Here is a 26,914-nt window from a genome sequence, read left to right on the forward strand (position 1 = left end):
ACGACTTAAGAAAGACAACTAAGAGACAAAAGAGCCAGGAAAATCTGACTTTTATTTCTTAAATACTGTGAAGGAAGATGGGGGAAATGGTCCCCTGTTCAGGGAGGGCCATAGAGCAAAGAGCTAGGGATCGTCAGCAAAGGCCCGGTGGGCATTAGGGAAGCGCTGGGGGCTGTAGTTGGGGTCTTCCTGCAGTCGCTTTTGTATATCAGCCCGGAGCTAGAGAGAGAGAGCAAGCAGGTTAGAGGGGCACTGGCCAAGGCCCTAGGATCCCAGCAAGCACACAAGGCCATCCCTTAGGAGCCAGCACTTCCCACCAGCCACACTGTCAGGAGCCCAATATGGCATCACTGAGCCTTCCCAGATGCCACTAGGGAAAAACTCTTTAAAAACATCACGTAGTAGGCCCAGACTGACCAGTTTGTCTCTGAAAGGACCAGAAAAGAGGGGCCCTAGCCCGACCCCTCCCGCTAGACCATCCCTATTCTGCTTCAAGGTGGGGGCACCTGCTGCCTGTAGCTCTCCTGAACCTCTGGTGCCTCCAGGTCCCGGCTCAGGCTCTCGGGGCTCGTCAGGGGCCGAGCTCCGGCTGCCTTAGCTGCCCGGCTCACGGCCTCTGAGAGCAGCAGCTGGGGGCCCTCACCCTGCATCGTCTGGGGGACAGGGGGTCGGGAGGGAAAAGAGGATCAACGTCAGATCCAATGCCACCACCCAGCTCACCCTTTCCAGGAGCCAACCACTGAGTTTCTAGGCTAGTGAAGAGAAGGGAGCCAGCCCACAGGTAGTTCTGACCGCAGAAATGCCTTCCTAGTTAAATCTGGCTCTGGCCAAGAGGGCATCTGCGTGTGCTGGACTTGCTCTTCAAAACCAGAGGGGCAGGACGAGTCAGGCCACGCGGCACTCAGAGCTAGTCCACGACAGGGAGCCCGCCCTGACCAGACGGGCCCTAGCCACATGGGGGTCAGGCGGCCGAGGGAGGACAGCAGTGCCGGCACGCACTCGCACGAGGTGTGCTGCCACCGCCGTGAGCCAAGTCCAGTCCCAGGAAGGCTTCCTCGTCCACTCAGGGACAGGACAAAGGTTGGAAGAAGTCCTTCTAGCACTAACCAGTTTGATTCTAAACACGACAGGGGAATGTGGGTAAAGAGAGGTCCTCGGGGAAGAGGCAGACCAACCTTACGTCTCTTGGCGGGCATACCACTGAGGTAGGCGTCGCTCAGGGGGGGCTGCGGCTTCACCTTCCGCTGGCTCTGAATATCCTGCTGGATAATCGGGACCCACTCCTGGGGAGGGATAAGATGACGAGGAACTGGCACCACTTCCAGCTGCCCTTGGCCCCCCAGCTCACCTCCTCACACTTACTGGGGGGACTGCAGCTGCCCAAGGCTCTGTCTCAGCCGAAGCTCCATCCTGTTCTTCACGGGAGCCGCCGCCCTCGGGAGGAGGTGGCCCTCGGGACATGGCCTCTTCTGCCGTCGTGCCCGGGGCCGGGGAAGCATTCTCCCGCTGGGAGTCAGACAGCGGGAAGATGCAGGCCTCAGCATCCCCAGCCTCCAGCCCTTCCACCCGCAGCCCTCCGCCCCCCGTTATCTGGCCCCTCGACCTCTCCCTGGTACCTGAGGCTCAGGGGAAGTTCTCTCTGATCCCTGAACTTCCATTGGCTCCTCAGGAAGTGGCTATGAAATCGGACAGAGGAGGAGAACACAAAAGGCCCTCTTAGGCCTCTCCAGTTCCCTCAAGTCCCCTGACCCCATAGCCCATCAGGGCCCTTACCTGGGGGGGATCACCGACCCTGCGAACGTATCTGAGGATGGCATCAGGGCCCACGGGCATGTGCTCCAGAACCACCTGAAGCCTCAGTCCCATCATAGTGGTCAGCCAGCTCACCAAGGACGGGTTCACCCCACGAGACATGCGACGCTGAGGGCAGAAAGCAGCCTTGGAGCACAACATCTTCAACCAGCTTTTGAAAGGTATCACAGGGTAAAGGATGGCAGTTTGGACAAGAAAAACAAAACAAGAACTGCAGGATAGCAGAGAGAATGGAACCCTAAGAAAACAAAAGGCTGGAGATCGGGAGGCTGGGTGGTGCTTACAATTCGGCCATTGATGACTGCAGCAAGTTCCATCTGCTGTCCCCCCAAGCAGTGCAGGTTGAGGGCCAGGCATTCAAACAGGCCCTGGTTACACAACTCCAACAAACGGGCCCCAAATCCACTGTCTGTGGGCAAGATGTGAGGAGGGGACGCTGGCACCGGCACCCTGCGCCTCTAACACCCCCAACGCCCGCGGCCCCGTGTGCCCGCCCCGACCTGTGCAGTGCAGCACGTGCGCAGCAATGCTGTTGAACTGCTCTTGGAGAAATTCCAGGTTCGTCCGGATGATGTCCACGCCGGGCTGAACCTGCACCAAAGACTGAGAAACAAGACACGCCAAGACCCCCAAGTCAGGAGCCCTGCAGAATTAGAGATCGAGGAGGCAGGAGGAACAGCAGCTCCCGTGACCACATGCGGGAGAGGAGGGAACGGGGGTTACTCACAAAACTCTCCCGCACATATTCTTCCAGCCCCGTGATCAATGTGTGCGTTGCCGTCTATGGGGGAAACATGGCAAGCTTAGACCCAACCCCCAGCCCTAGAACCCTGCCCTCCCCTCCACCTCCAGTAAGTCCAGGGCTTGGGCTGGAGCAATCGTCGCCTTAGGTGACAGATAAACAGGAAGTAGGAATGGAAGCTGAAAAAGAGCGCTCTGGGGCCCAGGGTATTCATTTACCCGTATGTTACCAGGTGTGGGCTCTTGGCCGCCCAGGTAGTGCTGGTGGAAAAAGGATCGCAGCTGGGGCTGGAGCCGTTGCAGTGGCTGGAAATGGCCGTGAAGGAGCATCACCACGTCCACCATGGAAAAGTTCTGGCACAGAAGAGAGAGCAGAGCCCCAAAGAATCCTAGAAACAGAGGCCAAAGTCAGCAGTGGCCTTCCCCACCTGGCCTGCCGGCCCACCACCAGCCCGTCGGCCTCATCCCGCCTCGGCAACACCCCTCGACAGAGGCCACGACCTACCCCTCCCTGGAGAAGGCCAAGGCACCCCCCGACTTGCTCACCGAGGGCCCCATCAGCTCCAGGCTCGAAGATGTTGCTGGATCCACTGAGGCGCTGTATGAAAGCGGCGATACTCTCGCTGCTGCCAGCCCGAGCCCCCAGGGAGCCCAGCAGGGAGTTCAGCACACCCTGCACCACGGAGGTAAAAAACTCCGGTGAAAGGCTCTCAAGACCCAGGCCTCCAGGACTCCCTGCGCCACCAGAAGGGGACCCCGGTGGGGGCATGGTCTGCTGCTCGGGGGCCGGGGGCGGGGGCGGGGGCGGCGGAGGGGGCGGAGGCGCCGTCTGTGTTGCCTGGCAGACAGAGAAGGAACACACAACAAAACACAAGGTGAGAATGGGGACAAGACACCAGAAAGGCACAAACCAAAAGGAGCCCGGAAGATGGAGAGCTCCACTCTGGTCTTTGCTCCCCGAAGCAGAACAAGGACGTGCGCTTAGGCGGCACAGTCAGGTGGAGCGCCAGCCCCTCTCCCTCGAGCGACTCTGCCTGCACAGCTTCGTCTTCCTCTTCTCCAAAACGGGGGGAATCAGAGCCAATGAACATTGTTCCCAGGCTCCCTCCTACCGACAGGCCCCCAGAGGCTGTAGCCCAGCAGCAACATCACAGCAACAAGACGCCAGCACCTGGCTGGGCCGAGGGAAAGGGAGGCTGAGCTGAAGAGCAAGCCAGCCACTCACCTGCAGAAAGTCAGTCATGCCCTGCAGAAAGGCGGGGACGCCAGGCATCGCCACGGTGATGGTGGGAGAAGCCATGCCAGGCCCTCCGGCCCCGGGCCCTGCCGGCCCCAGCAGGTTCCCCAGGAGCTGAGAGAATTGCAGGTCGGCCGCGGAGGGCTGAGGGGGTGGAGGCTGGGCGGGCCCCCCGGGAGCGGGGCCGGCTGTGGTAGCTGTGTTGGTGGTGCCGGCACTGGCTGAAGCAGTGGCAGGGGCCGGAGGTGGAGCCATTCCTGGGGTCCCCTGAGCTACAGAGACCGAAAGAAAAAAGTTGAACGCTGAGGAAAAACGAGACACCACAGCATTTCCGTTCCGGTCTCCCTGGCAGGAAAGCACAGAGGACCTACAGAAAGAACTGGAAAGCACCCATGAGGAGACTAAGAGAGGAGCACCAGCCTCTAGAGCTGTGGCCATCCCTTCAGTTTGAGGCGGGGAGGAACGAGGACTCACCCACCAGAACGGGCTGCATCAGAAGCTGCCCCACAAGGCCGCTCACCATCTGGGCCAAAGAGGCATTGGTGCCCAGCCCGGCGCCCTGCTGAACGGAGAGACGGGAGGCCTTCAGTCCTGCCCTGTCCATTCCCCACCACAGGATTCTCTCCCCAGACTCTCCCCCACCAGAACTCCCCCACCCTTACTCACTAGAGTACCCGAGACAGGAGGCCCTCCAGGATGGGAAGGCCGAGCCTGTGGAGGGGTGGGCCGGGCGATCACCACCCGAGTCGGAGCTGTCGGGAAGCCTGGCACCTGCTGTCCTGTGGGTGGCAGAGGGCAGAGACCGAAGAGGGCTGAGGGCTGGGCCCCGGCCCGCCAGCCAACAGCACCCACCACCGTGGACCGTGCCCCACCTCCCAAGCTTCCCCTTCCGGGTCATTACCTGCGGCCGCGGAGGCAACAGCTGCCACCATGGCCTGATGAGTGATCTGGTGGGCGACGGCGTGCATGAACTCAGGGGGCAGGGAGGGCAGCTGGATGAGGGTGGAGCCTGGGGGGCGGGTCTGATGTAACCTTGAACCTGGACCCCCTTCAACCCACCCACTTGGCCCTACCCCTTCTCTACCCAGAACTCAGCCTGCTCTGATGCCCTCACTCTTACCCAGGGTCTGGCCATGACCAGGGGGTCCTAGGGGGCCAGTGGGAGCACTCGGAACTCCACCGGGCTGTGTGCCAGAATCTGGGCAGGGAGACAGAGAGAGCGGCCCTGAGACAGGCGGGGCCAAGGCCTAACTGTATCCTCCTGAGACCAGCATCCTTCAGGCCCCTACTCCCCCACCACAAAGTCTGCCTTTCCCTCCATCTGGACAGGAAGGAGGCACTCCCTTCACCACACACACCAATCTGCAAGGACAAGCAGTCCCTCCTGCCCCTCCCCACACATGCTGACTAAAGCTTCTGCCCTGGTTCCCCGGCTCCGGCGCCGGTCCTGGCTTCTCCCCTCCCCACCCTCGTGCTCGCACACCTCCACGCCACCCTCCTCCTGCATCGTGCAGCTCTGCTCGACGACGACGACTGCCCTAACTCACCTTGGATGTTCATGTGCATCATGACCACGGGTTCCACGCTCTGGTGGGAAATCCGGATGACCCTCGGGTGGCTGGTGGTCGGGGGGGGAGCCGGCCCTGGCGGAGGAACCCCCTCGGTGGAGGACTCAACCGTGGCAGAAGTGGGAGCCAGGGACGAGGCCTGCCCAGGACCAGGGGGAGCTGCCTCCGCATTGGCAGCCGGGGGGGGCCGAGTCCCGTTCCCCGTCATGGTCACAGTGGTGCCCACGTTGATCTGGAAGAGATGGATGAAACAGGAGTGAGGAAAACAAGAGCCTAACCCAGGGCACTCTGATATACGCTTCTTCAGCCTCCTCATTCTCCGTGGCTCTGTATCGCCAAAGTCCCCACCCCTTCTCACTTCAAGCCTGACAGCTACTCTGGGCCATTCCGCCCACAGCCCTGCATCGTCCGTCCCTCCAGGCTCCCCCGACCCACCTGGATGGGGATGGCTGCCTGCTGAAGCACCATGGGGGTGGTGTAGTGAGACATGGGCCGGACCACGTGCAGGTGTCGTGGGGGCGCACAGGCCAGATTGCAGCGCAGGTCAGAAAGGGCCACGAAGGTGTTGCCCAGCAGCCGCAGGCTCTCCCCCACCAAGTTGATCAAGCGCTGGTCCTCTTCGCGGCCCTCTTGCTGTGCCCCCCAGGGCCAAGCACAGGAAGGCAAGACATTAGGCTGGAACGAACCCCGGTAACGAAAGCACCCTTGAAGAACACCATGCTCTCTACACCTTTGGGCACAGCCAGGGAAGCTTCCTGGCAGGCCCGGTCTCAGCAAATGATTTTTACTCCACATTCATAGGAAGTCCCCTATTAAAACAGGCCCTAGAAAATCAGCACGTCATCTCCTCGTCTCCCTCGCTCTACGTAAGCTTCCTGAGAAGCTCGCTCAAGGAATCAACACAAAAACAGCAAGTGTCACCAAGACTGTCACCGTCCCTATAAGTGAGAAAACATCACGAGTCTATAAAGAACTCGTTTTGTTGCAGACAATGGCATTTTTGGAGAGAAAGGGCCAGCTGTATTTCAGCCCGTTCCACGCGGGACACCCTGGGGGAGGGGCGGGTGGCGCTCACGTTGTTGTTGTAGTCCGTGGTGGCAGCGGCACCCAGAACCTCGTAGTAGCGCTGCAGGAAGGGCTGAAGGCGGCTCTCCAGCCGCTGGAGCTCCTGGAGCACTTCGACGTACTCCGCAGGGGAAGGATGGCTGTGGGCAACCCCGAGACGCAGTGAGCCGAGGCTGTCCTCAGATCCCCGACCTCCCAGCTGACCTAAACTACACTGCCCTGTCTCTCCGCAACCTCCCAGACCCCTGGCCCAATCCCTTCTGGGACCAGCAGAACATCCATCCTTCACCTGCACCCACGGGAAGACAAGGAGAAGAAAATAATTGCTTCCGCCTCCCGCACCACACGATCCCATCCCTATGATGTCAAGAAACAAACTCTGAAGGAAGAAACGTCACCTGTGTGAACTCTTGATCGGCTGGGGAAATACCATCTGGCATTTCCTCGCCCCAAGGACAGCAGTGCTTCCGGCTCAACTGCCAGCCCTAACCTCGTTTGCTAACCCTACAGGTAAGACTGCCAAGCGGTCCCCTTCTCCCATCGTACCCCTCCCGACTCTCATACTTTACTCTCGATCCCCCACCGCTCTCCCAAAGGGTCCCTTTGGTTCTCACTTGGGTGCATTTGTCTCTGGGGCAGGTGCCGGGCCCACAGGGGCTGGGCCAGAAGGGGTGAGTTCTGGGCTCTGGGCTGGGGCACGCTCCTCCACTTCTTCTGCCTCCATGGGCTCCCGAGGCGGCACTTCGCTTTCGACTGCTTCTGATGTCGGAGAGCTCAAGGCTGCAGGCTCCGGGGCCATAGTCGGCGTCTGTGGGGGCGGCTGACTGTGCTGTGCTTGGGGTCCCCCTCGACACTGAAGGGCAGAGATTCGGGACACCAAAGGCAGGATGAGACTGCTGCAGATTACTTAGGTCAACGGAGAGCAAGTGGAGAACGAGCTCGCACTAGGCGCCCTGAAGGCAGGGCTTTGCATCTGTCTCTCTGACTCCCCAGCAACCAGCACAAAACTTAAACAAGACGCGTAATAAATAACCTGTAATACTTGAGAGTTACTAACAAAAGAGAGAAACGATGGTTCCCTAAACCTCTGCAAGAAGAGTAAAAAACATCACTCGCTATAGTCACAGCACAAACCAATGGAATTCGAACACCTCAGCATCAAACACAGTAATTAGGAAACTAAAAAAGCATGGACTGCTTCTGTAATTGAAAAAACATGCCACGAGAGTTATCTGATAAGTCTGCAACAAACTTCCCAGATACGAGGCACCAGAGGATTGGCAGGGACAAGATAGCCCGACAAAGATACTTTTTCTGCCCCAAAGAATGAAGACTGCAGAGAAGAGACCAGATTAGGCAGGAAGAATCCGGTTGATATGGCCAGTCATGCCTCTGCTGTCAGGCGGACACAGAACGGTAAGGGAGAATGAAGAGACAAACAGACCCTAGCCAGCCTTGCCCACTGACCTCCATCCGGGATAGTAAGGTCTGTATATCCCTGATCATGTGCTGAGCCATCACCAGCCGGACTCGGGGCTCACTCTATATGACAAAAGAGATAAAATGAGGGTACGTCTGAGATGAAGCCATGAACTCTACCACCCACTGAACCAGGACCCAGCCAGCTCCTCAGCCAGGTCCCCCCCCACCTCATGGCCTCCTTCTCCCAGATCCCCTTCCCTGACCCTCCCAGGCCCGTGATACCTGAATCGGGGCCTGTTCCATGTTGATGTGAACATCCACAGCAGAGCCGTCACTCTGGGAAAAGGGTAAGGGAAGTTGCTCTGGGAGAAGCCAAATACTAAGGCCCCCATACCCCCAACTCATTCTCTGGAGCCCCACCCTTTTTCTCAAAGACTGAGACCATAACAGACCTCAGGGGCCTGGAAACCCAATCTAAAGACCGAGACCTATCTTATGAGCTCTCTGCTATTTCCACAACCAAACCACCCTTCCCCACAAAAACCAGCCTATGTGGAACACAAGCTTACAGGAAGGTTGAAGGTTCCAACCATGACATAGCTGTTGGCATTCCGGTCATGAACAGAGGTCCCAGGCCCCCGAGTACCAGGTGGAGGTCCTCCACCATGGGTGGCTGAGGCAGACCCTATCCCAGAAGATGCTCCAGAAGGGAGCTGAGTCTGAGGAGGAGCCCGTTCCACCAGGTGAATAACCTTTCCCCCAACATCTGCAGGAAAAAAAAGACACACAGCAAAGCATTACATGATCAGGTAAGCCCAAATCCTCAGCTCATCCCTCAACCTCTGAACTGTCTCCCCCAAACTCTTACTGTATTCCTGGAGCTTCTTATCATCCTGCAGAACTCGTCCCTGGTAAATGAGCCGTTGTTTCTCAGAAGGAATGCTGACAGAGGCAGCAATGTGCTCTTTAAACTCCTTTACATTCATCTACAAGCAAAGAGAGACCAAAAACTATCAGCGAAAGTAGGAAAAGGGGAAGGACAGAAGGGGGACGACTGACTTTTGGGAGTGAGGGGTAAAAACCACCCAATCAGGGGCGCCTGGGTGGCACAGCGGTTAAGCGTCTGCCTTCAGCTCAGGGCGTGGTCCCGGCGTTCTGGGATCGAGCCCCACATCGGGCTCCTCTGCTATGAGCCTGCTTCTTCCTCTCCCACTCCCCCTGCTTGTGTTCCCTCTCTCGCTGGCTGTCTCTATCTCTATCGAATAAATAAATAAAATCTTTAAAAAAAAAAAAAAAAAACATCACCCAATCATAACATCACTACCCATTTGTCTTGATTGTGAGGTAATTATTGTGCAAAGCACCAAACTAAGACATGTTAACACCTGTCAAAACAGACAACAAATGTTAACAAACTTCAAGTTACGTGCCCAGAAGAAAATTATGTGGCTGAAAAACAGAAAAGCTAACTGACATTCCCTTCTCTCCCTGGCTCCCAAAGCAATGTGTGTCTACAGATACCAGTGACCCCTCCCCAAACACAAAATGATACAACTCCGCAATCTCAAAGATAAATGCAATGACAAGGAAGGGAGAGTGGGAAATCAAGTTAAGGAAGGAAGGCTCAACCGAGCAGAAAGAGAGAAAATAACACTTTCCGAACTGGACGAGTGAGTCTTGGCAAGTACCAGATTGTTTATATACATCTAATCACACAAGCCTATACAGTTTTTTGAAAGCGTTTTAAAAGCTATGGACCAACCCCTCATGATTTTGTCTCCAAGTATTACAGGAATTAATGGCACGGACAGCTGTGGCTCTGGCGTTAAAATGAAAACATTCAAATTATGCCACAGATACTAGTACTTCCACTCAACAGTTTGTTAGGGGTCTATCTACCTGCGCTATGGGCTCTGATTTCTAGCCTTTAAAAACATAATACAGACCTAATTTTTGTTTTTAAGATTTGAGTTTTGGATCTCTGTTCTGTTTCCCTTCCCAAAGGCAGGAGCCATGTCTCCAATGGGCTGGAGTTCACTCATGATGATGGCATACAGATTTCCCCTTCCTCCACATTTCCCTCTACACTGAGTTCTATCAAGGTGGAAAAAGGAAGAACAAAATCTGCCTCACTCAACAGAAGCCACACCTTCTCACTCAACAAGGAACACCAGAAAACGTCCTGTCTAAAATACGAACAAAGGAACCAATGAAAGAAGATTCGAGGACCAAAAAAATCAGGCTCTTCTCTCAGGATAAGTGGCCTATTAAGAGGAAGAGTTAATGGGTGTCTTCCAGAAGTGTTGGGGTCTCACCTGGGCCCCCACAATAAAGGTCCGAGTCTGAGAGTCCAAGGTCTTCACCAGCACCTCCAGGCTGTCAGGCTCCTCCATACTGGTAGTGGTACTGGTACTATCACCGGGCTCCATGGCCGACAGCTCTCTAAGGAAGAATAGAGGGAGGGAGGCCTGCTGTCGCCCAAAGCAGATTTTATATACCCGGAAGCCTCCCTGGCCTGAGTCTCCGCCCTAAGACCTAAAGAGTTTCTCCCACACAAGCACACACACTCACACCCGCCCCCATCCCCCTTCTGATTCCGGGGCACGGAGAGAGAAACACAAAGGGCAGGAGATCGACGGCATAGGGAGCTGGAGGACGGGGAGATGGGAGGGGCTCCACAATGCCAATTACAATAAGGGAGGGCCAGTCAGGCTAGGAAGCCGGGAAGGTAGGAAACTGGAGACCAGTGTCATCACCGGTCGCGATACGACAAAGGTCCCAAAGGTCGGCAAACCCTAGGGAGCACACGAGAACGGGGGGTCGCGCCAGACTCTGCGGAGACAGTGGTTTCGCGCACGCGCGCCACGCCACGCCCATCGAACCCGCCTAAGTCACGACAGACCCGAGATGATGGACACTCACGGGGGGCCAGACTGGCTAGCGGACTGCCCCCCTCTTCCGCCTTCCCTCGATGCTCCAGCAGAGCGAAGCAACTCACACACACCAAACACACACCAGAGAGAGAGAGAGAGAGAGACGCGCGCACACACACACACACACACACCCCACCACTACCACCACCACCACCCCGGGCTCCGCCCCCGAGTTCCCCACGGTACCGTCACTTCCGGTCTCCCCCAACTTGCCACCTATGGCCACTTCCGTTTCCCCGATAGTATTTGGGGATCTCTAGGCGGTACTTCCGGCTCCCCCCAAGCTTTACTTTTGTGGGGCACGATGAGGAAGTTCGCGGCCCCAAACAGTGAGTTCCTTGGGGTGAGACGGGCCGGGGCCGGCCTGGATGGGAGGGAGCCGAGCACCCCGAAGAGCCGCCACCACCGTCGCCCGGGGGACCGTACTGCGCCTGCGTGCGTCGCACTACGCATGCGTACACTCTTAGGCACCTCCCCACCCCCCGCTAACGCTGTACATTTCTTCTGTGCACGCGCATGAGCCGTGGGAGATTGAGGTGGCTACTGTAAGTGCCTGAAAATAATTACCAGATGAGATTCTATCCCTCGAAAGGCTGTGGACAGTTGTGTGCCTCTTGGGAGTTTGGGCTCTGGGGATTGTGCCACATGAATCTATGTTAAAGTCTTGGCCGGTAGAGAATTTGAAAGGCGGCACTGTGCTGGCCTCCTAAAATTCTGTCTTCTCACTGGCCCTCGCGGCGCTCCTCCTTCCGCGCCTCCGGAAGTCATCCTTTATTTAGGCGGTTGGAGGTGGTTCTCTAGGTGCTCGTGCGTGCCGTCGCGTCGTTGGGACTGACCTCGGTGCTGCCGGTGGGCGTTTGGCCGGGTGTGGGCGCCATGTTCCTCGCCGGCGGAGTGCGGCCGGAAGGACACGCCATGTTCTGGAGGAACTAAGGATTTACTGCTTTTCAGGACTTTCGTCGAAAAGGGCGCCTCCAAGTTTGGGAATTGGGAGCGAGTGCAGTCAGACTGGACCAAAGCACAAGCTCCCGATCTTGGGGTATTGAAGGGGCCACCAAAGGGCTTCCGCTGATCCGGGTCGACGGGTGGACTGGGCAGTGTTTACCGGCTAAGCCCGCGCCCCGCCCTCGGGCAAGGGCCCTGGCCCCGCGGCGCTGCAACTTCTGTCTGCCCCCGGTGCCCACAGCCTTTCTGGGATTCGTAGTTTCTGCCCACGTCCCAGGACTGTTGCAGTTAAGAGTTCTAATAAACACCTGTTTAGCGAGCAGTTGGTTTGTGCCAGCCAATTTGCTCAGGGTTTTGCGAACTGCCCCATTTAAAAGCCTTTCAACACCTGAGATAGTTATTACATCCATTTTATAGGGGAGTACACTTAGGCAGAACTGACAAGTCCAGGCCTACCAGACCCCGGGTCAAGCACTTCTACTTTAGTGCCCCAATAAATTGTTGTATCAGATGTGTATGTGTATATATATATATATACACACACACATATATATATATGCTTCTTACTATAAAAAGTGGCAAACATTACCCCCAAACGTTATAATGGGCCCTCATATACCCATCACTCAAATTTTGTTCTTTTCACTAAATCGCAGGCCCACAGCAAGCCTTACCTCTTAGAAATTTTTTGACAGTCTGGTTTATACATAATCTATTAAGGAAGACCCGTCTTTCATTGCATTAATTGCTCCACCCACTTGGCACTATCCAATGAGTGCCTCTTGACAATTCTTTCCGTACTATTGTTTGAGAACCTATAGTCCACCAGAAACTGCAGTAAGTGCCTTTACAAACATTAATTATAGTGAATATTTACTTTGGACTTAACCATGTGCAGGCTTTTGCTAAGGGTTTTACATGCATTATCTCTTTTAATCCTATGAGATTGATGATTTGGTCATTTTACAAGTGAAAAAAAAAAAAAAGCAGGCATAGAGTTTAATAAAATTGTCCAAGATCTAACAAATAGTGGAGTTAGGGTGTGCACCCACTCTGCCCAACACCAGTATCTATCCTCTAACCCTTACATGATGTAGCCTCTTTTTAGTAATAAATGTTGAGTGAATGAGCTCGTGTCAGTGAACTTTTCTCAGGGGTGTACACATTGTTTCCCTAATTACAAACTTCAGAGAGAAGGCCTCCCATCCACCAGGCCCTGGCACCTGGTTCATACCTGTTCTAAAGAACTTATCAGGCTAGTTTTTTGTTTTGTTTTGTTTTGTTTTGTTTTACTGCTCTGAAGGCCAGGGACTATGTCATTCATTTTTATGTCTCTAGGGCTTAGCTGGGCAAACAGCTGGGCCTCACAACAGTTTGCTAGGTGAATGAATGAAAGAATCAGTTCAACTCTCTTCAGTGCTGTATAACAGAGCAGGTACCCAGCTCAGATACGACTTGAAAGACCACAGGCTTCTACCTAAAGGGCTCAGCTCTCATAATTCCTGAGAGACCCTGGACATGCCAGGGTATATTATGGACTGATGGCATCTAGAAGAGGGGGAGGAAGGCCCAAACACTGTAGTTAATACAGGTTTGGGTTGGAAAACAAGGTTGAAGTTACTCATTAGCAGGTGAAAGGGTCAAGGGTCGAGGCAAGGGGGCTGGAAGCAGAGTGAACTGAATAACTAGCAGGGGGAGAGAGAGCAGTTAAGGCACCAGCCACTTCACGAAGAGCACCAGCTCCCTCCTTCCTGAAGATGTTCCACCAAATATGGGCAGCTCTGCTCTACCTCTGTGCTGTTCTCCTTAACTCCATCTACCAGTGCCCTGAGTATAGTCCACTGACAACCCAGGGAGTGGATGGGAAAGAGGTATGGACTGAGAAGGGGGGAGCTGATGGTGGGGGCTCCGAGGGACTTGGGTGGGTGGCCTTGGATGACCAGAAGCCACGCTGGAAAAGGAAGGGAGAAAGGGTATGAGTATCACAATAATGAATGCATGAATAAGTAAAAGTATTAATACTCTGGCCATCAATGTGGAAACATGGTAGAATTGGGAGGTGGACGGTTACTCAGGTTAATTGGGGCTACAAAGGAAAAGTCGCTTAATGACTTCCTGTCATAACCCAACCCCTCGTTGGAAAAAACCAGCTGCCACGCCACTGCTAAGTCCTGCCGTCTTAAGAGTGATGATGAAGAGGTTGAATGGGCCCTGTAGTGGGGACCCACCCTCTTCTGATCCCCTCGTTCTCTGCAGTTCCCAGAGCCACACCTGGGCAGGTGGTACTTTATCGCAGGGGCAGCTCCCACCGAGGAGGAGTTGGTGACTTTTGACCCTGTGGACAACATTGTCTTCAACATGGCTACAGGTTCTGCCCCCAAGAAGCTCCAGCTTCGCGCTACCATCCGAATGTGAGTGGTGAGGAGGCAGAGGCACCAGGGGGTGCAGTCTCTGCCCAAAACATGAGCACTCACCCACAAAGAGCTAGGGTCTTTGTGATACCCGCTATTTTTGGCCTACCGAGTTTAACAGTTCTATTAGTTTCCCTCTGAAGAGAGATGGGCCTAACCAACTGTCCCTTGGTAGCTTGAAACCCAAGGGGACCCAGGCTTCAAAGACAGTAAGATGGAATAAATAGAGGCTGGTACTGTGTGACTGGGGTGTCACTCAGTCTTTCGTCCTTGCCACCATTTCCACAGGAAAAATGGGCTCTGTGTGCCCCGAAAGTGGATCTACCACCTGACTGAGGGGAGCACAGATCTCAGAACAGAAGGTTAGTTCTCTCCAGCCCTCACCCTCCCCAAGTCCCCTGGGCTTGCTTGGTTTTGCATCTCTGTCCTCACCCTCTCCCCCCAACCCCTGCCCCAACAGGCCGCCCTGACATGAAGACCAAGCTCTTCTCCAGCTCATGCCCAGGTGGAATCGTGCTGAAAGAGTCGGGCCAGGGTTACCAGCGCTACCTCCTCTACAGTGAGTGGGGATGCTAGGCAGGCAGGGTTGGAGAGAAAGAACAGGAGGACAGGAGAGCCTCTCACTCTGGGCGCTATGATATCACCCCAGGAAGGGCTGGGGGCTTCCATGAGGTCCTCACCAGGGTGGTACTGAGAAGCTGGGACTTTGATGGGCCTGGCCCTGCCCCACTCTTTCAGATCGCTCACCACACCCTCCTGAGAAGTGCCTGGAGGAATTCCAGTCCTTGACCTCCTGCCTGGACTTCAAGGCCTTCTTACTGACTCCCAGGAATCAAGGTGAGGGGGTAAAGTCCCACAGAAGAGAACTAGGACTCACCAAGTCTTCTGCAGGTACCAGATGAAAGGGACTCAAGTGATGTCACTGAAGGGCATGGTCAAAGGCTGACATCATTAAAGTGGCTGTGCTGACACCTCCATCTGTGTCATAGGCTGTGATGGCACCGGAAGGATGTGGCCAAGAGCTGTGGTGTCACCTGAGGGAGCCAGATGGGCTCTGGGCTACTCAAAAGAGAGGTTTCTTGACTTTGTGGTGGATAAAAGGGGCAGGGGTTTAGATACATAGGGAAAAAGGCCTCAGGGATCCCTTCTTTGATGCGGGGGGAAAGCGGGAATGCATTCTCCTCCACCCCATTACCACCAACCTTGCTTATCTCCCTGGAGTTCCGTCCTTTCCATCCTCTTCTTTTCTCCCTCCTCCCACCAGAGGCCTGCGAGTTGTCCAGTAACTGACCTGTGGCTTCATCTGTGCCCCCAGATGGATATGGTGGGAGCTGCATTTGTGCTGTGGGGGAGGAGAAGCTGGAGACTCCCAACTCGCTTTCAAGAGTAATAAAGATGATTTTTCAATCCTCATCTCATTTTGGGTTTGTCTCCCCCCACCTCCATTTCAGTACTCCCTCCTGGACCTTCCACCACATAAACCCCCAGCTGGGCGGCGTCAGGAAGGACACTGAGTGGTGGTAACTCTTTGTAGTGGTATATTTAGGATTTGGTGTGATACAGTTGTTTATTGCTGAGTGTGCAAACCCCTAACCCCAGAGCGGGGACTCCAAGCTCCAGTTCTTCCCCATACTGCCTGTCTGAGCTGCCAACCCCTCTGAATTGGCCCTCCTGCCAATACTCAACACTGCCTGCACCATCCCCACTCCCCCTAGCTCCTAGGAACACCCAGATCCTTCCTGCAGGATCCCTGTCACCATAGGCTCCTATCCACACCCCTTAATCCACCCACCTCACTGAAGTCCCTCTTCCCTAGGTGGCTCAGATCCTAGGATCCAAGGGATCCCTTGGGTCTCCAACCACCCTCTTACCCTAGTCAGAGGCCTGTCTGTCCTGCCTCTGGTCTCCTCCACCCCTGGGTAGTTTTGAAAGGTAAAGAGGACTCTTTAGTCTTTATTTTTCACCACCACACTTATTTCTTTTAAAAAGTAAAGGTGGAAAGAAAAAACTGGAAGTGGGAGAAATGTAAAAGCAAAAAGTAACAACAGCTGGTGAATTCAAGGGCGATATCCCCATTGTCCATAAACAGATAGCCTAAACAGCTCTACTCTCTCCTGGGTGTGAAGGGGGGCCATGCCCTCATACTCTGGGGCTTCTTCCCCATCCCTGAGGTCCCTGTGCTTACAATCTGGGTCATGGCCCCCACTATCCTACAGGCCACACTATCTTCAATTTGTTCCCACCCCATTCAGGATGGGGGCACTGGGTCACACCCTATCCTGCAGTCACAGCCCCTCTCCTGGGTCTCCCTTCTATTCCTCACCCTCCCTCTCCAACTTCTCGCCTTCCAAGTCAGTGGCCTCCTCCTCCCCACTGGGCTCCCGGAGGCTGACAGCCAGCACCAGGGCCTGTAGGAGACCAAAGAGGCAGGCAAAGTGCAGAGGGTGAGCAGTAAGTAGGCTCAACACAGCATGGAGCCCATGCAGGGCAGCCAGGAAGGACAGTAGCCCATGCAGCCAGAGGCCCAGCGGTCCGCGCAGGCCCAATGCATCCAAAGCTGCCCTCAAAGGCCGTGAGCACAGCCCCAGCAGGGCTGAGGCCAGCAGCTCCAGCAGGTGCAGAGTCAGGTTGGTTGAGATCTGCAGACACTCCTCTGGGCCCCCCAGGTACTGCAAGGGAGCCCCTGCTCCCCCACCTGGATCCCCCCGCAGCCAGCCCAGCAGCTTCTGACGCCGCCCTGGCTTCTCCACTGGGACTTTCGGCCCAGGGGGGCTGAGTACCCCCTCAGGGGACACTCCAGGTCTGGCACCACTTGAGCCCACAGGATCCCGGCCCCATTTGGGAACGGTCCCTCCAGTCTCGAGTCTCCCAGACTCTTGAGTGTTAGAGACAGTCTTGTCCCACTTGAAGGAATCCATTCTGTTGCTCCCCAGTTGCTCATCTTGGGACTCCCTACTTGGTTCTGGAGCAGTCCCAGAGCTCCTCCGTGCCCCTGGGTCCTTGGTCTTGGGAGGCCCCACATCTCCCATGGTTTCTGGGGCACTATCCCAATCACTCCCTGAATTCTCAGAGGAGCTGTCCACTCGTCTGAGTTCTGGGGTAGGCAGGTCAGGCTTCGTTGGTTTCCGGCGGCCCCAAGGGCGAGGTAGCCAGTCACCAAGCCGCCGCAGGAACATGGTTGGGATGTGTAGTGAGCCCCCAAATCCTGGGGCTGCTTCCTGGAACTGCTTCGATTCTCAGGTTTGGGGGCTGAATGTCTCCTCAGAAGCCAGAGTCTGTTCAAGCTCCGAAGAACTGTTATCTGTTTCGTGAGTCCTACTCTGAATTTAGAAGTGGCTCCCCACTTCCCTGGATGTCCTGCAGCCTTGAGTGTAGCAAGTGGCTTGTTTCCTTTTCAGTTTTGAGGTAAAGAAGGGAGGCACATACAAATTCACTCACTACCACCACCCCAAACAAAAGATCCAGGACAAGAATCCCCAGGACCTGACAAGGCCTGGATCACCCCCACCGTGTCCCTCCTGGGTTTCTGGGTTTCCTTTCCTGCAGGCAGCACCCCAAGTTTCACTCACCAAGGCCACGCCCCAAGGTGCCCCAGAAACTGGGGAGGCGGTGCTCCATCCAAGGAAGGAAGGTGGCCCTGGGTCTCAGGTGCTCCCAATCTGGAGAGTCCTGAACTGCTGACCTAAGGGAGCTCAAGAACAGGCAGTCTCTTATTGGGGGTTAGGAGAGAGGTGTTCAAACTCCAGCCAGCAGCGTTCTTCTCTCGATTTAGAGAGCTAGGAATCTTACAAAGCGGCCCGACCGGTGCCCGAGCACGCGGCTGAGGCGCGGTCTCCGCAAGGTCAGGCCAGAAATGTCCTCGGAGGTCCTCGTCGCGAGGCCAAGCCTGGGTCCCCTGGCGGGGGACCCAGGCGTCCGGGAGCTGTACGCTGCGACCCGTCCCGCCCTGGCGTCGGGGCCGCGGCCTCAGCAGGCCGCCTGGAGCCGCAGAGCCCGGAAGCAGCTGCACCGGGGCTGGAGGGACAGACGGGGGCGGAGCCCGCAGTTCGCGGGGCGGACCCTGCAGATCCACCGCCCCCCGCGCCCCCGCGCCGTTAGTACGCGCCGCTCCGCAGGGCTCCGGCCGCGATCCGGGGGCGGGAATATAAACCCAGCCATCCTTCCTCGTCACCCACAGGTCCCTGGGCCGTCAGTGCTCCCGTAAACTTTTCCGCTCCCTTTAGCCTCCTGCCCTTTGGTTCTTCCCTGCACCACCCCCCCAACTCCTCCTTTTCATGTCCATGACTTCAAGAAAGGCTTTTCCTGAAAAGCAAGCTGCTTCTCTGGGACTTGTGTTGCTCTTCCCTGCCCCTCCATGCAGGTTTTACTTCCTGGATCCGACAACAGTGAGCTCTCCTTGAGCCCAGCATCTGGTGTGAGCAGCAGAAGGGAAGGGAGAGAAGTGTAAACAAATAGAATGTGCTTCCTGCCCTCAGGCGTTTTCAGGTCTTAAAATGAAGAGCCTTGACTTAAAGGTTACTCTTGGGAGGCCAAATGTACACTGAGAGGTTCTGGCTCTAGTTCAGCCAACATCACCGTAGAAGCTAGATATATTTTTTTTAAGATTTTATTTATTTGACAGAGAGACAGCCAGCGAGAGAGGGAACACAAGCAAGGGGAATGGGAGAGGAAAAAGCAGGCTCCCAGCGGAGGTGCCAGGTATGGGACTTGATCAAGCCTCACGACTCCGGGATCACACCCTGAGCCGAAGACAGACGCTTAACGACTAAGCCACCCATGCGCGAGGAGGCTGGCTATTCTTAGGCCCTCCCAGCCCACTGGCCTCTTCCTGCAAGACCCTACTACTTTCATCACCTTCATAAGCTTTCCCAGGCTTCCCCTATCACCATGCATTGTATGTATATTTGATCACATAACTGCTTCCACCTCTAGCGATGAGCAATTAGAAGGTTGGGACTATGTCTTACTCCCCTTCTTAGCATATAGTATATGACCTTAAAATCAGCAGCTGAAAAAAAATAAAACAAAAACAGTGATTGAGTTGGCTGCAGTGCTCATGGGGCGCTTCCTGGGGTAGGCGAGACTGGCACAGAGCTTGGGCAATTCCTAGTTCAGGGGACTGAAAGAACAGTGGGGTATTCCACGCAAGGGCTAGGACCTAAAAATGAACCAGACTGGCAGGGAGGTGACACTATCATGCCACCAGGAAGGGCTACCCCTTCTGGCTCAGGTGGGACTTGCATGTGGCCCCCAGACTTGTCTGGCTTTCCCACAATAGCTTCCAGAAAAGTCAATAAACACAAAAGAGAAGAAGTCTGATTTATTTTTCAGCTCTTGGCTCCTCTCTCCCAAAGGCAGACTCCACTGACTAAAATCTGAGGGTCTGGGACCTGGACAGACCCCAGGAAGTAAAAGCCAAAGTTCAGACTTTGGCAATAGACCAGGATCAGACCTTACCAAGGTCAGAACTCAAGGTTCATGTATGTCCTCAGATCCCGCTCCCAGGCCCTGTCGTTCTCCTGCTGCCTTCTCTCCTCCCTCCGGCTCAGTGTGGTCACCCGAGGGGCTCTCTCCCTCCCAGCCACAGCCCGAGTATCTCGAGCCAGGAAGTGTGTGACTCGGGGCTGGGGCACTGATCTGTAGCCTAATCCTTCCTGGTCCCTCTTGAGGACAGTGGGGATGGGGTTGGTGCGGCCCTCACCCCGGGGTCCCAGTCCCATTCCAGGCTCCCAGCCTCCCCTCAGCAGCAGCTTGAAGCCTGGGCTGGAGGTGGGCACCCCAAGGGGCAGGCTGGGGGACCTGAGATCACGGGGCAATGAGAGCAAGTGAGCAGTGGATGTGTAATGGTTAGAGTCTTGAAAGTGGGCATCGCAGGTCTCACAGTACCGGAGGGAGGGGGATTGGGACCTGCAGAGGAAAAAAGAGAAAGAGTTCAGGGCAGGGGAAAGAGTTGAGGCCTCAGAAGGGGGTGGCAAGGTGGGAAGTCCTTCCAGTCTTTCTGCTAAAAAACAAATTGCCTTCCAACCCACTTAGCAATGAGGGACCCAGAGGGGAACATTTGGGAGAAGAAATGGCAACCAGGCCTCACAAGCTCTTGGGCAAAGCATAATAACGATTACAATTAATATGTATACAATGCTTACTACGTGGTAAGCATCATTCCAGCACTTTCCGTATTATTGACCCATTAAATCCTAACAACTCTTTAATAAAGGTGCTCTTATTACCCCCATTTTTCAGATAAGAAAAATTAGGCACATAAAAATTCGGTTCTTGCCTAAGTAAGTAGAATTAAGATTTAAACCCAGGAAGCTCATGTTTATGATCACTCTATTACACCATCTTATCAACCTATACTGGGGGATCAGGGATAGAAACTTCAGCTCCGTGCTGGAGCCTCTGGTGTGGAGTGGCTAGGAAGGGCAGAACACATTGAAAGATGGGCATGGGCTAAGGCTTCCCCTCACCGGTTCTCTGGACTCCTCGTCTCTCCATGGCTCTCTCTGACCATGCGCGCCACCTCAGGGAAACCTGCTTCTTCGGCCAGCTGAGCAGCATCCTTGCCACCCAGCTCACAGACGCCCACCCAGGCAGCTCCACGGCCCAGGAGATAACGCACAGCAGCCCCCTGGCCTGCTCGAGCAGCACACATCAGGGGGGTCCACCAGAAGGCATCCCGAGCATTGATATTGCCCCCAGCTCCCCCTGCCTCACGGGGATCCAACAGCCTTCTTAGTTCTGCCAGGTCACCCTCCTGAGCTGCCCTCAGTATCCACTGGGTCATCTTGTCCTCTGCCTCAAGGGATCTCCTTTGTCCATGTCCTCCGGAGGCTCCTGCAGCAGCTTCCCTCATCATTCTTCTCTTCTTCCTCTTTTTCTTACTGGCAGGTTCAGGCTGAGATCTCTGGGATTCGGGGACACTGCTCTCATCTGCAGTCAGGGCCTCATAGAAAGCCCGGGCTGCAGCCCCATCCAAGGTGGGCTCCACCTCTTCAGGCTGTGACTGCTGCTGCCCATCTTTCCAGAGGTCGCTGGGGCTGGTGGCTGGGGTGAAGGTGATGAGGGAGGGCCTGGACATGGCTTTTGGGAGAACTGAGAGGATGAGACTAGATAAAGGGAGTGTGAGAAAAGCAAGCCAATCCCTTGGTGGCTCTGCACTGACCAAAGCCACCCCCAGAGATCTGCTGGGAGGAGGAAAAATACCCTTAAAGTAAAAAAAAAAATCCTCTTGTTCCCTAAGTGACTACAGCCTAGGACCCTGCAGGGCCTAAGGATCATAGGTCATGTGGAAAAACTGGGGATAACAGCCCATACTGTTTAGTAAAGGTAAATTTAACGAAGATTCAATGAGAGTTGCCCAGAGGTCCTGCGTTCTGCCCCCATCCTCACCAATAATAAATAAAAACAGCTTCTCTCTGAAACTTGATCACCAGGTAAGACTTATCACTAAGAAAACAATCAGCCTGGCCCTTTAAATCTTCCTCGATCCTATGTCAGGGTCCGTCTTCCCCAACAAAAACAGACTTTAACGCTTCTACGGAAGTGAGCAGCAGATTTGGGAGAAGCTCCAGTCTCCGTGACTTTGTAGTCTCCGTACCGCGAAATGGCGCTACTCTACGCAAAGGAGCTGATGATCAAATAGCCACACGACCCGAACACACACGCGTAACTGGAAAACAACAACAACAACGCAAAACATAACTTGAGGGCTCAGGCATGTGCAAAGCGCCAGGTTCAGCTTCCCGCCCCGGGATCTTTCCAATAGCATCCGCTCAAAATGCCACGTGCCTAGGTAGCGCGAGGTCAGAGGATCTGTCGGTTGGGGTCCTTCTTTTACATAACGCCCCCACAATGCCCTTCGCCTCCCCGAACGTGGACCCCGCTCCGAGCTCATTTTTTGGAGCCGTGAAACCACTCTGTGAGTTAAGAAAGGCTCCGAGGAGGCGGAAGGAAACCCGTGGAATGCCCCGAAGCTGTGAAATGAAATAACGTCACGCTGCCCCTCACCATTATTCTGACCAGGGTTCGAAGGTCACACTTAATGCCCGCAGCAGAAGGCCCCATCAGAGGAATGGAGAAGTGCAAGGGGACGAGTAGCAGAATGGCTGGCGCCACCTCAGGTTAGCGCACGGGGCCGTCCTGGTTCTTACACCACTCACCTCGGCCCAGCCCACCCTTCCCACGTCCCTCAGCAAGGAGCCCGGCCTCACCTCCCGCCTGAGGAGACCAGACCCCGGGGTGAAACACGGGCCCCGACGGGGCCTCCAGCGGCAGGCCTGACTCGGGCGAGAGGCTCGACAGGCAGTGAGCACCCAGTGGGTTACCCGGGGATGAGGTCAGTACCCTGGGCATCAGGCGAGCGCCTGAAGCAAACCCTTGCTGCGTGAGGGGAGCTACAGGAAACCAGCCTGCCGGCCTCGTTCCTTTCCCCGCCCCCTCTCGGCCCCTCAATCGCCAGATCCTACAACTCTATTTCCCATACTCCCTGGCCCAGAACGGGGTACTGCGCTTCCGCTTCCGGTGGCACCCCGCTGCGCCCCGCCCCCGAGCGTCTGGCTCATGGGCCTCGCGACGCCAGGGTCGTTCGTGAGTCGTCCTGGGATTCGTAGTTCGCTTTTCCCTCACTTCGCCAGTTTCTCTTCACCGGGGACTCCATTTCCCGGCGTTCACTGCGGCGCCCGACCCTTGGCGTTTGCGCGTTGCCCTCTCCCCACCCTCCCCAATTTCCACTCCCCCCCCCACCCCACTTCGCCTGCCGCGGTTGGGTCCGCGGCCTGCGCTGTAGCCGTCGCGGTTCCTTGGAAGCAAGCAACTCCCCTCCCCCACCCTGTTCCCGGTCCCCGTCCAGCCGGTGAGTCTAAGGTCGTCGCCGCGCCGAGTCCTCTGTCCTTAGGCGCGGCACATGGGGTCTCCGCGCGGTGATGTGGGGGTGGGGAAGGAAGTGACCCCGTCCGGCACTGGGGGAGGGGGGGATGGCCTGAGGGGCGGAGGCGGGAAAGGGACCTCACCACCACCCCCAGGCCGTGAGAGAAGAAGGGGCCCAGCTTTTGCTTGGAAAGGATAAACTTCGGAACCTTTGGGAAAGGCGCGGGGGACATACAGAGACCTGCAGGATAGGGATCTGGAGCCGAGAGCCCTGCCGGAGTGGACGTGAAGAGGAGAGGGGGCAGGTCTTCGGGAGCGCTAGGGATGTGGGTAGGACTGGTAGGTCAAGACCTGTCGGTTTCTCGAAAGTGGTGGAACTCCAGAGATTCTCTAACTTCAGAAAAGGGGCCGAGGTGTGAATAACAGGTACTGGAGAGGGGTGCTCCAGAGTCTAGAATCCTTTAAGGAAAGGTGGCCCCAAATTCTTCCATGGTTGGGGAGCAAAGTGTGGGAGGAGGGAGGATACCAGAGGCAGGGTGGGAGAGCTTGGGATTTACTTACACTCTCCGCACCCCCCCCAGCTGACGTGAAGATGAGCAGCTCAGAGGAGGTGTCCTGGATTTCCTGGTTCTGTGGGCTCCGTGGCAATGAATTCTTCTGTGAAGTGAGTTCTTCTCAGTCTCCCAGCTATCTCCACACAAAGTTTGTCTCTGTATTTTCCCACATATTTAGCTTCCACACACTTCTCTCACAGGCTGCCATAGAAACTTTCTCATGTCAGGGGAGAGTCCTTTCAGTAACCCCCTCACTAAATTGTGAAGTGACAAGACTGCCCAAATCCCAAGCCTGTTATTCTCCAGCAATGTAACATTGGACAAGTCAACTTTATTATTATTGTTATTATTACTATTATTAGACTGGTACTGGTAGTCCATACTTTGGGAGTCTCTTAGAATTAAAATGCTGTTTGTGAAGATGTTTTATAATGTGCAAAGTTGTGTGCTAATAACACAAAGGATTGTAACTGCCCACAGGACCCAAGCTGTTCAGTCTCCACTTTTCTTAGAGATCCAACTGCCCCTAAGGAGAGGACAAAACTGATTTGTAGAGATGGGGGGCAGGAGTAGGAACAGGGATTTTGAAAGGAATGTTTCTTTAAGGAGGGGATTGTTGTAGCTGTTTTTTAAAAAAGCCCGGAGCTTTTATGGGAAGGCAGTGTATGTGAACTGGGGAAAAAGACTCAAGTACTTCTGCTGAGTTGGAATTGGGGAATGGCGGGAAACAGAAGCAGTTGTGTTGAGAATAAGGCACCAGTTAGAGCAACGTGCCCAGGTCAAAGCTGAGGATTCTGCTATGGGTTTCTTCTTGACTTCCACATCCTGACAGGTAGATGAAGACTACATCCAGGACAAATTCAATCTCACTGGACTCAATGAGCAGGTGCCTCACTATCGACAAGCTCTAGACATGATCTTGGACCTGGAGCCTGGTGAGGCACCCTCAGGGTGGTTTTGTGTGTGTATGGGTTTTTTTCTTTCGTTTCATATTCTTGTTTATCTGCTTCTTGAATTTCTAAATTTTCTTTTGGTTCTCTGATTCCCTTTATCCAAAGTCCTGTCCGTTTTGGTCCCTCATCTGACTTTTGCCTGGTTTTGTGACTTACACCACCTGTTTCCATGCTCTGATCCTGTAATTTGGCTCTATTCCCTAATGCTAGTTTCCCCATGGGTCTTATTTCCCGTTTCTTTGTTTTGCCTTGCACCTTTTAGTCTAGAGTTCCCTCTTCTGCATTGATATTTTTCATTTATTTGTTGAGGAGAGAGTTGGGAGGGAGAGCAGAGAGTAAAGGCTGCAGAGGCATAGAGAGAAGGCAGAGCTGCCTTGGGTTGGTGGAAGGGCCAGAGGCCCAGGCTTCTGGGTCAAATGCCCAGGTGATGGGTGGCGCAAAGATGGGTGCCAGGCAAACTGTAGCCAGCAACCCCTGGAGGTGGGTGGGGCATCTAAGAAAGCTGTAAGACAAGTGGTTGCAATTGGCTGGGGCCATGTTTCAGATGAAGAGCTGGAAGACAACCCCAACCAGAGCGACCTGATTGAGCAGGCAGCCGAGATGCTTTATGGATTGATCCACGCCCGCTATATCCTCACCAACCGTGGCATCGCCCAGATGGTGAGGCCTCTCTGCTCCCATTTGACTCCTCTGAGGCAGTAAGGGAAACCGAGGTTCCTACAGCGAGGAGTCACATGTTTTCAATCTTGTCAAGGAATGTAGCTGAGAAGAGGGGAAGAACCCCAGATATGGGGCCTGGGAATTAAATCCTAATTGGGGTCGTGCTGACTGAGGTGTTTACAGGGAGGGAGACATGACCTTGGACAGGAAGTTGTCGCAGTCTGCCTCTTCCTCAGGGAACAAACAGCGAATGGCTCTGATGGTCTGTAACCTGCCAAACTGGAGGAAAGGAAGCAGGGGAGTATGAGGGCCCATCTGGGCCAGCTTGAAGGGGGTCTCTGGACAGAAAGGCAGGAGTGGAGGACAGAGCAATGTTTGGGCTGATGAGGGGATCGCCTCTTCTCTTCATACCTACCCACCAACCCCTTTCATTTTATTCACCTCAGTTGGAAAAGTACCAGCAGGGAGACTTTGGCTACTGTCCCCGTGTGTACTGTGAGAACCAGCCAATGCTTCCCATCGGTAAGTGTTGGAGGAGGGAAAGGAGGCCACGTCAAATGGCCGGTCCTCCTGGGAAGAAGTTGGGGCTCAGCAAGTCTGGGCCTGAGTCTGGGAGGGAGGTGGGGCAGGCTTGGGGGTGCCCGGCCTGCTGAGTCTGGCTGTCTCCCAGGCCTTTCGGACATCCCAGGTGAGGCCATGGTGAAGCTCTACTGCCCCAAGTGCATGGACGTGTACACACCCAAGTCATCGAGGCACCATCACACGGACGGCGCCTACTTCGGCACCGGTTTCCCTCACATGCTCTTCATGGTGCACCCCGAGTACCGGCCCAAGCGGCCCGCCAACCAGTTTGTGCCCAGGTGGGGAGCAGGGATAGAGTCACCCAGGGTCAAAGGAAAGGTTCGGGATTCCCCAGAAAGAAGGGAGGACAGGGCATGGTCCTTTCTTGAGGTTTGCTTCTCCCAGAGCAAGTGACGTTAGAGAAGGTATTTGCCTCATTGTGCCTCTGTTCCCTTATCCATGAAACCGGGATGATGATAGTATCTGACCAATAGGGTGTATTTAGATAGTTGCTTTGAAAAGCATTTGGCACCTGAAGTACCATTTAAATGGTAGCTGTTCTTGTCATCATCTTGGATGTTCAGCCTTTTGCCAGGAGAAAGTGTGGTTTGTGTTTCTGGAATATCATGTTTACTGGGAAGAACAGTTTGGTGTTATATTGAAATAAGCGCTGATCTGCACACACACAAACACACAATCACCTACGTGTGTGTGTGTTTACATGTAGCCTAGACTTTGAGTTTTAATGGCTGTTTAAGGTGCATTTCCCAATATTCTGGAGGGAAGATATTTGGGAGCCCTGTCCTAAGCACTGAGCAGACCCATGGAGAAGCTGGGGTGGGGAGGTAGAAACTCAGGCCACTGGCAGGGCCAGGGTGGGGCTCACCCTGCTGCCTCTCTGACCTCTGCCCCGGCCCAGGCTCTACGGTTTCAAGATCCATCCAATGGCCTACCAGCTGCAGCTCCAAGCCGCCAGCAACTTCAAGAGCCCAGTCAAGACGATTCGCTGATTCCCCATCCCACCTGTCCCTCAGTCTTTGACACCTCCGATCCTTTGCTGCAACCCTTTCAGGAACCCTCTATGGTTTTTAGTTTAAATTAAAGGAGTCATTATTGTGGTGGGAATATGAAATAAAGTGGAAGAAAAGGCCATGAGCTGGTCTGCTGGTGCTTGGGGTTGGGGGACG

General features: G+C 54.9%; 5 protein-coding genes across 42 annotated transcripts; 2 read left to right on the forward strand and 3 right to left on the reverse strand.

The window, feature by feature from the left end:
- Positions 1 to 33: 33 nt before the first annotated feature.
- Positions 34 to 11,845, reverse strand: BAG6 (BAG cochaperone 6). Of its 34 annotated transcripts, none has more exons than XM_048225601.2 (26): positions 11,346 to 11,845; positions 10,161 to 10,287; positions 8,714 to 8,831; positions 8,415 to 8,611; positions 8,128 to 8,181; positions 7,891 to 7,965; positions 7,038 to 7,276; positions 6,434 to 6,563; positions 5,794 to 5,991; positions 5,338 to 5,590; positions 4,911 to 5,015; positions 4,692 to 4,799; positions 4,457 to 4,569; positions 4,265 to 4,352; positions 3,779 to 4,062; positions 3,100 to 3,391; positions 2,773 to 2,942; positions 2,540 to 2,593; positions 2,313 to 2,415; positions 2,097 to 2,221; positions 1,774 to 1,920; positions 1,617 to 1,676; positions 1,363 to 1,506; positions 1,176 to 1,283; positions 507 to 653; positions 34 to 219 (listed from the first exon to the last, which is right to left on the reverse strand). In XM_048225601.2, the coding sequence occupies exons 2-26, from the start codon at positions 10,272 to 10,274 to the stop codon at positions 124 to 126; spliced, it is 3,522 nt and encodes a 1,173-aa protein (XP_048081558.1). In that variant the 5' UTR covers positions 10,275 to 10,287; positions 11,346 to 11,845; the 3' UTR covers positions 34 to 123. The 34 variants fall into 34 exon arrangements, with proteins under 34 accessions (XP_048081558.1, XP_048081556.1, XP_048081561.1 ...); XM_048225599.2 differs by lacking the exon at positions 11,346 to 11,845 and adding an exon at positions 10,965 to 11,222; XM_048225604.2 differs by lacking the exon at positions 11,346 to 11,845 and adding an exon at positions 10,768 to 10,912 and having other exon boundaries at positions 4,911 to 4,988.
- Positions 11,246 to 15,546, forward strand: APOM (apolipoprotein M). 3 transcript variants are annotated; one of them, XM_026482515.4, is made up of 6 exons: positions 11,246 to 11,323; positions 13,980 to 14,134; positions 14,423 to 14,496; positions 14,595 to 14,693; positions 14,873 to 14,971; positions 15,399 to 15,546. In XM_026482515.4, the coding sequence occupies exons 2-6, from the start codon at positions 14,082 to 14,084 to the stop codon at positions 15,422 to 15,424; spliced, it is 351 nt and encodes a 116-aa protein (XP_026338300.2). In that variant the 5' UTR covers positions 11,246 to 11,323; positions 13,980 to 14,081; the 3' UTR covers positions 15,425 to 15,546. The 3 variants fall into 3 exon arrangements, with proteins under 3 accessions (XP_026338300.2, XP_057161049.1, XP_026338299.2); XM_026482514.4 differs by lacking the exon at positions 11,246 to 11,323 and adding an exon at positions 13,388 to 13,594; XM_057305066.1 differs by lacking the exon at positions 11,246 to 11,323 and adding an exon at positions 13,387 to 13,594 and having other exon boundaries at positions 14,873 to 15,546.
- Positions 15,547 to 15,655: 109 nt separating this feature from the next.
- On the reverse strand, positions 15,656 to 18,272 carry CUNH6orf47 (chromosome unknown C6orf47 homolog). The gene has a single exon (XM_026482513.4). It carries the CDS (start codon positions 17,308 to 17,310, stop codon positions 16,447 to 16,449), a length of 864 nt encoding a protein of 287 aa, XP_026338298.1. The 5' UTR covers positions 17,311 to 18,272; the 3' UTR covers positions 15,656 to 16,446.
- A 1,160-nt stretch (positions 18,273 to 19,432) lies between these two features.
- On the reverse strand, positions 19,433 to 22,688 carry GPANK1 (G-patch domain and ankyrin repeats 1). 2 transcript variants are annotated; one of them, XM_048225598.2, is made up of 3 exons: positions 22,345 to 22,688; positions 20,602 to 21,803; positions 19,433 to 20,041 (listed from the first exon to the last, which is right to left on the reverse strand). In XM_048225598.2, exons 2-3 carry the CDS (start codon positions 21,210 to 21,212, stop codon positions 19,597 to 19,599), a joined length of 1,056 nt encoding a protein of 351 aa, XP_048081555.1. In that variant the 5' UTR covers positions 21,213 to 21,803; positions 22,345 to 22,688; the 3' UTR covers positions 19,433 to 19,596. The 2 variants fall into 2 exon arrangements, with proteins under 2 accessions (XP_048081555.1, XP_048081554.1); XM_048225597.2 differs by having other exon boundaries at positions 22,142 to 22,641.
- CSNK2B (casein kinase 2 beta) lies at positions 22,197 to 26,879 on the forward strand. 2 transcript variants are annotated; one of them, XM_026482518.4, is made up of 7 exons: positions 22,197 to 22,985; positions 23,581 to 23,663; positions 24,386 to 24,488; positions 25,051 to 25,166; positions 25,613 to 25,688; positions 25,837 to 26,026; positions 26,647 to 26,879. In XM_026482518.4, exons 1-7 carry the CDS (start codon positions 22,694 to 22,696, stop codon positions 26,735 to 26,737), a joined length of 951 nt encoding a protein of 316 aa, XP_026338303.2. In that variant the 5' UTR covers positions 22,197 to 22,693; the 3' UTR covers positions 26,738 to 26,879. The 2 variants fall into 2 exon arrangements, with proteins under 2 accessions (XP_026338303.2, XP_057161048.1); XM_057305065.1 differs by lacking the exon at positions 25,837 to 26,026.
- Positions 26,880 to 26,914: the final 35 nt, after the last annotated feature.

The sequence above is a fragment of the Ursus arctos genome, unplaced genomic scaffold (assembly GCF_023065955.2).
Source record: "Ursus arctos isolate Adak ecotype North America unplaced genomic scaffold, UrsArc2.0 scaffold_31, whole genome shotgun sequence".
Taxonomy (NCBI): Eukaryota; Metazoa; Chordata; class Mammalia; order Carnivora; family Ursidae; genus Ursus; species Ursus arctos.